This window comes from Crocodylus porosus, unplaced genomic scaffold (assembly GCF_001723895.1).
Source record: "Crocodylus porosus isolate Cpor-Errol unplaced genomic scaffold, CroPor_comp1, whole genome shotgun sequence".
Taxonomy (NCBI): Eukaryota; Metazoa; Chordata; order Crocodylia; family Crocodylidae; genus Crocodylus; species Crocodylus porosus.
This window is the reverse complement of record NW_017728911.1, coordinates 14093765-14103058: the sequence shown is the minus strand read 5'-3', so window position 1 is coordinate 14103058 and position 9294 is coordinate 14093765. Positions and strand designations below refer to the sequence as shown.

At 44.6% G+C, this 9294-nt stretch overlaps 1 protein-coding gene across 2 annotated transcripts in view; it reads right to left on the bottom strand.

Annotated features, from left to right (window-relative positions):
- Nucleotides 1-225: 225 nt before the first annotated feature.
- Nucleotides 226-9294, bottom strand: part of THSD4 (thrombospondin type 1 domain containing 4) — a 639363-nt gene continuing 630294 nt past the window's right edge. For both annotated transcript variants that reach the window (XM_019533460.1, XM_019533461.1), the window contains 2 exons: nucleotides 6178-6322; nucleotides 226-3251 (listed from right to left, as the gene is read on the bottom strand). In XM_019533460.1, the coding sequence (XP_019389005.1) occupies nucleotides 3109-3251; nucleotides 6178-6322 (288 nt within the window). In that variant the 3' untranslated portion in view covers nucleotides 226-3108. The remainder of the gene's footprint in view (nucleotides 3252-6177; nucleotides 6323-9294) is intronic.

The following is a 9294-nucleotide window of genomic DNA, read 5'->3' as shown; positions in this document are numbered from 1 at the left end:
TCCGCAGTGCAGCAGCTGCTATATTACTGTTCAAGCTCATTGTACTTCAATCCAGAGATATTAATGATCATCGCTCCTTTTTAATGGTTTTGATGTTCCACTAATCAAGCTAACCTGTCTCAGGGAAATTTTGCTGTCTGCTAGCTGCTCCTGCTCTCTCTCCTCCTATTTCACAGCCTTGGAAACTTTGGCTCTTTTCAAAATCACAGATCCACCCACAGAGAACAGCCTTCAGCAGCAGCTAAGGTTTTAGCTTCAGTTAAGCAGGAAAGGGAGAGAGAGAGAGAGAGAGTTGAAGATTAAGCTCTGTCCTTGCTGTATGCAGCTATTACTCTGTAAAAATCCTTCTTTCTTCATTCTGCCTTTCAAAAACAAGGTGTGTAATATTCCAGAACATGTTGCATGATATCCTTAGGACATGAGAAAAATATGGTATTCAATGCATATTGTTTATGGTCATATTACCACTGTGTGTGAACTACAACTTCCTTTTTCATGTAGACTGAATACAAGAGTTCTGAGACACAAACACTCTGTTAAAAACCTGCTCAAATACATGTGAGGGAAAAGAAGTCAAATGTCAAAGGTTTGCCAAGCCTAACAGCCCACCAGAAACAACAACAATAGATACTGTATGTCAAGATTTGCTTAAATGAGACATTCATACATAAATCTACACTCACTATTACTGAAAATTCAACCACTGTTTATACTGCAGTGCCTCCAAATAATTCTTTGGTCGAGAATCTGTACTATATAGTTAATCCCAATCTAAAACTACTATATAAAACCTTTCCATGGACGACTTTTCCTGATACAAAGGAACAGGACTGAGAGAGAATAATTAACTCAGATAAACTGCTATATAATTAGCATTTCAATTTCACACAGGTCTCCTACTCTGCTTCAGTTCATTACAATGTGAGTGAAACCAATCAAAGTGTAGAGAAATTCTAATGTTGCACATAACAGCATTCAATGATTTTTAATCACAAAAGGTCATTATTGTATCATGAAATTTTAGGGAGAACACCTAATGGGAGCTCTTGTCAAACACTGATGCTATAATATGGCTCAGAGGTAGTCAATTTGAGAGTGGCATAATCAAAAAGTCAAGGCTGTGTCCCAAGCACATCTTTTCCTACATCCAACAAAGCATGAAGTCATGCCTAGTTGTCTTTGACTGCCCAGGCTCAATGACCATGTATTCACTTAGAGCGGGGGCAACCAGAGTCAGCCTTCAGTATGAGTCTACAAAAAGGCTTGAAATCACATCTCTGCATTTAGAATAAGACACTCTAATCACTTGACCCCTGGGAATGGCATAATAATCAAGAATAATGATATGTCAGACCCAGTGGGGTTAGTGGGCTCCCTCTTTAGACTCAGGTAGCAGTCACCTTAAAATAAACACAAGGTCAGGGATATTACCAGGACATAAAATATATAGTTATCAGTAATTCAGGAAGAAGTTACTCCCCGCCTCCCAGCCTCATTTACATTTTAAAAGACTTTATAACAGTAGGTGGCCTGTGAAACACTCAGGAGGTTAAAAGCTTTTAGTCTACAAATCCTGGACCAAGTACAGCAAGTGTAGAAAAATCAGACACCTAGCTCAGGTGTGACTCTGTAACCACTCTTGTACAGAGAAAAAGAAATGACATAAATAGAAAGTATTCTTTCAGAACAGGCTTACTGAGGAACATGCTAACAGAGAAAAGGGCAAGATAAACTGCTGTAGTATATTCAGGGCTGAGAGTTAGGATTTCCTTATTACAGATGTCTGAGCTATGTGAACACTATGTGTAAGACAAGATGGCCTATATATATGTCAAAGGCTTAGGCAAATGTGTTCGAGGCAGAGGCCGATATAATTTGGCAGTCGCTTCAGAAATGCATGACAATTCTAACTGAAATTTCACAACATTAAGACAGATCCTGGTACTTAATGTAGGGGTCAGCGACCTATGGTCCATGGGCTGCATCCAGCCCATGGATTCATCTAATCTGGCCTGCAGATGCGGGGCTTCAGTGACATTTTGCAACGTGGGGCTTTGGCAGCAGTCAGTCACTTTCCTGTGCCACCATAGGGAAAACTGGCAGTGGCAGGTGCTTTCCCCTTGTTGCCATGGGGAAAAGCAGCAAAGGCAGCTGGGCCCTAGCACCCCCATCTGCTCACCTCTGAACTGAACTGGGTTACTCTTACCTGCAGCCTAAAATGGTTGCCAACCACTGCTTTAATACATTATTTGTTGAGCACGCATTTGGTGAAATGTTATGCAAGGAATCAGTTTACATACTGAAATATCTACATCATGGGGGAGGATCCTCTGCTGTAAACTGTCAGGATAATTTGGAGGATCCTCATCCATGAATTGGAGTTTCACTGACAACTGCAAATGTTAAAGTGAAGACTTAAAGGGCTAGGCACTATTTTCACTGTGATGGATAATATATTACTTTAAACATCCATAGAAAATTACAGAATATAAATTTATATTCTTCACTAGTTTATGAATTAAATATAAAGGCACTTACAGGCAGTCAAATTATGTGTATGTTTGCTGCTCCTTTGAGGACAAGAAGTTAGTGAATGCACAGCACAGAGAGCTTAATAGTGAGTCTTAGTCTGAATCGATTGAGGTAATCAAAAGCACATGTTAGGATGTTTGTTAAACTGAGCCTAAATGGCTCTTCATGGGGCTGGCTCTTTACGCTATCACGCTCCTCATTTACATGCTCTATTGATGCTGTTTGTTAACCTAAGGAGGTCCAAAAATACCAAGGAAGAGTTGGCATTCATATAAAAATAAGGCTGGTACGTTCCTTAAATGTTGAATGAACAGGTGCATACAAGAGTATCATTAAAAAATAATGCTTTAAAAAATCACAGTTTTACAACAAACATTTTTAAAAGCCAAAAAGTTCCTATATACTGCATGTTAAGTGTAACTGAAAGGGTGGGAAATGTATCCATGCTCTTGATGAGCTTAGCAATATGGAAACCATTTCTTTAAGAAGGCAGAGCCTGTTGTAGTCCAAGCAATAACACTGTTTATGTTCCCATATAGAAGTCTGATGTTGCTGCTACGGATGATGGAGTAGTTGTTATCTACGTCCTAGAAAACCTGATTGTCTATTGGCCACCCTCCTGCAGGATGCACAACAAGCTGTTTTGTAGTAAGTGTAGACACAGAGTCGGGCCTGCACCACCACATTGCAGTTGTAATATTTGTCTTTGCAGTTCTCATCTGAGGAGGAAAAAAAGCGCAGAGGTTCAAGATGCAGGAATGTCATGTTAAAAGATTATCTTTTATGTAGAGTTACCCGTAATGGTTCACGGTCAAGTTAAAAAATAATCTAAAGCAGCCTACCTAAACAAAAGTGGGGATATTTTTTATTCATATTATACAAATACAAAAATATTGCTTTAAGTTAGAAAAAAAGCCTTCAATATTTTAAATGCCTAATTTTCCTTTTTACCAATTAATTCCGTTTAATTTAAGAATTTATGACATTAGTAACAGTAAATTTCATAATTTACTTCTAATAATTTACAGTGCTTGCATTTTAAAAAACATTTTTTTTACACACACAGTTTCTTGAATAATGAAAAGATAAGTCAGTAGTTAGGTTCTAGCTACTTTCTCTTTCAAATTCTCAAGGAACCAAATATAAATCTGCAGTCCAAATGGCAAAACAGCAAGTGAATAGTGACAGTACTGCTAATCCCAGGTACTGAAAAATCATAACTCACCCATGAAAAAACATGAGACTGACTTTAAGAAAAAGGGACTTTTTCAAAGAGCAATTATTGACATCTGTATATTTGCATTATTGTTTGAGCCATCAGGGTATGCTCTGTTCGCATTTAGAAACCTACTGCTGCAACCACTAAAAGTGCAAAGTTCTTTTGTTAATGAAATTTGAGAGGCTCACATAATTGCAAAACTAAGAAAAAAAACAAATACAACACTCATAAATATGAAATTGGGCAATTCTGAATTAATGTCTTAATAAATTAATTGGAGAAGAAGCAACAACAACACTTCCCAGTTTTTGTTTCTGTATTTTTTTCCAAAATCTAGAGGAAAAGTCTGATCTGAGAGTTGATGCAGAGCAGACTACGGTTCAAGCTGTTTCTTGATACCTATTTTTAATTAGCAGAGGTCCGGCTTTTCTGTTTGTTGCAGAAAAAATGAGAAAAATGTGATTTTTCTTATTTGAAGGAGAAAAACAGAATTTCCCCTTTAAAGGAGAAAACCAATGGAAACTGCAGGTTTCCACTTACAGGCTGGCAGTCTTCCAGCCTGCAAGGAGCTGCTTGGGGCAACTGAAGGTAGGGGCACCATATGAATGTGCAGGATGGTGGGAGCAGCCCTGGTAAACCTATGGCGGGCAGAGGGTGGAGCACAGGGCTTGGAGACTATCCGGGGGCTGTGTGGCATATGAGCCTGTGGGAAGGAATTAGGGGTGTGAGGTAGGGGGTGGATGCCTGCCGACACTAGGGGAAGGTGTCTGGGTGTTGGGGCTGCAGCATGGCAGAGTGGGGTGGGAGGGAGGAGGCACCTGCCCCTCCAGCAGAGGAAGAGGGTAGTGGGGCCCTTCAGGGTGGTGGGGAGCTGCATGGGTGGGCCAGCAACACCAGGGCCAGTGCCCATGCTTACAGGGGAGAGGCTGTCCAGAGTGGCGTGGCCAGGTTACCTGGTGTGGTGCAGAAGCCCTAGCTTGGGGGGGTGCCACAGGCCTCCCCTTCTCCCTCCAGCCTGTGCCAGGAGTCCACAAGTCTCCTGTCTTCACTGCATCACTGCCCATATGAGTCAGAGCTGCTGCACTCTGGCCTATCTGAGGCAGGGTCAGCTGGGGGGGCAGGGGACTGTGGGCCAAGAGTGAAGGGGCACTGGCAGGGCTGGGAGGGGGGGTCTTGGGAATGCGGGGCACCAGGAGTGCCAGGGATTGTGGGTCAGGAGTGCAGAGCCTCAGCAAAGCCAAAGGGCTGCATGTTGGGAGGGGCACCAGCATGGTCCAGAGGGGTAGCGAACTGTGAGTTAGTTGGGAGTGATGGGCACTGGCAGGGATGGGCGTGGGGGGCCTGTGGATTGGGAGTGAGGAGCACGAGGGTGGTGGAGGGCAGTGAGTCAGGAGTATGATGCACCAGCAGGGATGGTGGGCTGCAGGTTAGGAGTAAGGGGCACCAGCATGACCTGGGGGTGGCAAGGGGCTATGCAGGAGTGAGGGGCACCAGCAGGGCTAGGGGAGGCTGTGGCTTGGGAGTGTGGGGCAGGGGCAGGGCGCCAGCATATTAGTGTTGTTGAGTGCTACAGAGCAGCAGGAAGACAGCCACATCTGGGCCTGTATCCCGATCAGCAAAGGGGGCAGGGGAAGCTCTGATTTTCCACGATGAAAGAAAATCCAAAAATCAAACACAAAATCATATAGGTATTTAGAATTTATTTTCTTATAATGACTGAGGCACTTGTAGGCTTCCAAATTGCTTTAGAACTGTAAATATATGACTAAAACATTGTGTTATACTGATACACACACACACACATGCTATGGTGTTTCATTTTAACTGGAGAAAAACACAGTTTGGAGGTTTAAAATCAGAGAATTTGAAATTTTTAAACAGAGAAAACCAGAATCCTGTCAGTATTAGGAAAATGCTGAATAAATATTAAGATTATAATGACTGATGGTGTGTTTTAATATATTCTACTTGGTTAATATATTTCATTAAATATTTGAAAATGTCTTTACATCTTAGCATGGTGTTTTACAAGCAGGAGAAAATGTGAAGCTGCACCTGGCAATTCATAATCAAAAAGGCTTAGGCTATTCAGTATCTTGTTCCTTGTAGACTCTCTTAGAAAACACAGTGTATTGTACATGATTAGGGTTTGAATAAATACTTGAGAATGAGGTTTAAACCCCTCCACAAGTGTGTCATCTTGGAAGGGGCTTCTCTGGGACTTCAGAGCCTCCAAATTTGTATAAATTACAAATGAAAAAATGCTTTGCACCACAGATAGAAAGTTGTATTTTGCTTAAATACAAAACCCTGAATTTGGAATACAAAATACAATCTAAATTCAGAAAGTCGATACATGGTTGTAAACTATTTTCGCCACTAGATGGAGTGCCATAGTCAAACCAGTAGAATCTCCCTTTCCTTACCTATTTCGGGTATGCAGTCCTGGGAGTTACAAAGTTCTTTTTCTTCTGGTTTAAAGTGTGGATCACATTGGTTACTGGGCATCATGTCATCTGACAGACACCGCACCTCCCGAACCCGGAATCCTCCTTCACATGACTTGGAACACTGAAACACAAGAATTTAATTTCATGCAGGCAATATCAGCAAACCATCACGGAAAAATAATAGTGGGCTTACAGTCTGATACAAAGCCCACTGGTGTACTTCTATTGACTTCACTGCGCTTTGGACCTGGCTCTTAAATACAAACAAGCATACTTTCAACACTTAGGATACACTTCCTCCGCAGACTCAGGAATATCCTGGTCCTCAGCGAGGTATCCAGCTGGGTCCCCAGCACTTCCAGGACCACTGTACTCAGTGCAATCATTGAGGTGCCACTGTGTTTTGGGAATCCCAAAATCTTCTTTGAAGGGTCAAGTTCAACCTAGGATTTTGCAAGAGCTATTCCATTGTTCCAGGGGAACCACACCTAGACTGAATTTCACCCTATGTGGAGAGGGAAAATTTTGAGCACAGGATGAATTATTTCTGCTCTCTCAGCACTTACTGTTTCTCGGCAATTGTTTCACATACCTGTACACAGCATTGCTAACTGCTATGACTATTGCTTTGTCTGGTGGCAAGTCTATTAAAATCACAAATAGTCATTCTAGGATAGCCCCTGAATGCTTGTGGAACAGAGACCCAGGGGCTCCCTGTTACTTTAAGGAAAAACACTGCATCAGATGAACCCAGACAACTGAACAAGGGCTAGCTGCAAAGCAGAAAAGAAATACTGCTGCCTAGAGGGGCAGGAGCTGCCCAGTAAAGGGGTGCACCTGCAACCAGTCCAGAGAACTCTGCCTGGGATGTGTTGGCTGAAAAGGAATAGGCAGCTTGGGCCAAGAAGCTATTACTGCCTATTGCAGAATTAGCTGCCCGGCAATAGTTTGGGCAGCAACAAGCTGCCAGAGCAACAGTCATAAGCTTCCTGGCGACCAGTCTTCAGGGCCCAACAAGAAACCTCTGCAGAACTGGAGTGCCACCTGACCGGAAAGAGCAGGGCCTAGACAGCATATAAGCCTACAGTCTGAGCAAGGTCAGGCAGTCTAGCTCAGAAGGCTGCAGAGTGAAGAGTTCCTAGTTTGGAAGACTGCAGGAGGATGCCAGGACTACTTCTGAGCTGTCCTGGGGACTATCTGTAAGATGCTGCTACCTTACAGAGGAATACAAACCAGGCTAAGGGGAAGCCGTGCTGCAAGGCAGTGAACTAATGTTGATGTTTACACCATTTGCACCTAGAGCAAGTTAAGTTTGTTATACCCAGTGTGCTTATTCCTTGGTTACAGTTTACACCAGCTGTTTGGGATTGGAACAAGTTGGGATGGTACAGAGGTCCCAATAGTGTTTGATGGCACCAAAGCATCTTGAGCCTTGCCATGGCCTAGATGCTTGAGACATAGACCAGTCTTGAGCCTTATAGGGTGGCAGCCTATGGAAGGGCTGTAGCTGAGTGTGACTCAAGCCAGACAGGGCCAGGGGACCCAGACAGAGCCAACTTAAGCTCAGCACCCAGAACAGGGTGGAGATAGGGCCCAGGGCCTACAACTGAAGCAATCAAGACAAGAGCTGGAGTCTAGAAGCCAGGCCCCATATAGTAGAACTAAGGCTAAAAGACCCAGCAAGAGAAAAGGGGTGAAAGCTGAGAAGGCTGAGGCCCTGACAAGGGAGCAATTGTATAGCAGCACCTGCACAGCATGGCTATGGATGTAGGGGAGGTCAGAGGCTGTGAATAACCCTTAAGACTACAGGTACCCTGGGGAGTGCAGATGGGCCAGAAGGGCCCATTTAGATTGAGGGCAGAACTGAGACCAGTGGGAGAGACCTGCTTGCAGTCAGAAGAATGGGGGCTCACTCTAGGACCCTTAGGAGGCCTTCCTTTTGATCAATTATATACATCAAGGTGTGGCAGATGAGTGAGAAGGGGAGGGTACCTTAGAGTTGGAGTGAGGCAAGGGTTGCTTTGCCACCAGGAAGTATTACAGCTGCCCCTGGAGCCTGAACCTTGCTATAGTTTTTAATTAAAATAGCTAGTACTCCCACACTGGTCTTGAAAAATTTCAGTCTGTATATTCCAGGAGCAATGCTAGAGACTGAGTATATTATTCTTAGTCATAAAGCACTTGGTATGGAAGACTGTATTAGAGACTCCTACCCCTTTATCATGACACATTTAAAATAGAGAAAGGCTAAAAGAGACACAGAGGTAATACCAGTAAATGGTAACTACTAAGGGCTGTGCAAAGCTTTGGGTGGTGACTCGAGTTGGAGAAGATTCAGCCTGACTCAGTGGTCAAATCTCCAAATCTGAATCAAATCGGGGACCAATAAAAAGGTCCGTATTGATCTGAAGTTCTCTGAATCTATTTGGAAAAGACTTGGAAAGCTTTGATGATTCGGGCAGTTCCTGCCCACTGCAGCAGGGAGTTGGAGCCAGACTCAGAGCTGGTAAATAGGGGGCAGGGGAGGATGCTGAAGGAGTGGGAGGGGACCATGGGGGGGCCCTGACAGGCCCCATCCCCAGCCTACTCCCCCAGCCCTGCCATGGCTGCTCTGCCTGGCCCCAGCTCCCAGCCCTTTTAAAAAAAGTTCCTACATTTACCGGGTGCTGCCAGGTGGGGGGCAATCCCTGCTGCCCCACACTATGTGGGGAGGGCTCTGTCTTGAGCCCCTCGACCTCTGCCCACTCTCCCAGCTCCCACATGGCTGCCCTACCCGCCCCAGCTCCCACTGCTTTAAAAAAAAGCCCCTATGCACCAGGTGCTGCCCAATGGAGGGGCAATCTCCACTGCCCCATGCCACATGGGGGGCTCTGGCACGAGCCCCCTGACCCTCCCTATTCCCCCCCTCCATGGCTGCCCCGCCCGCCCAAGCTCTGGCCCTTCAGAAAAAAAATCACCCCAAAAATGCTTCTCCATCCCCCCCGACCCCTGCTCACTCCTGCCCCGCCTGCCCCAGCTCCCACTGCTTTAAAAAAAAGCCCCACTCACCGGATGCTGCCGGGTGGCAGGGGCGATCCCCACAGCCCTCTACCG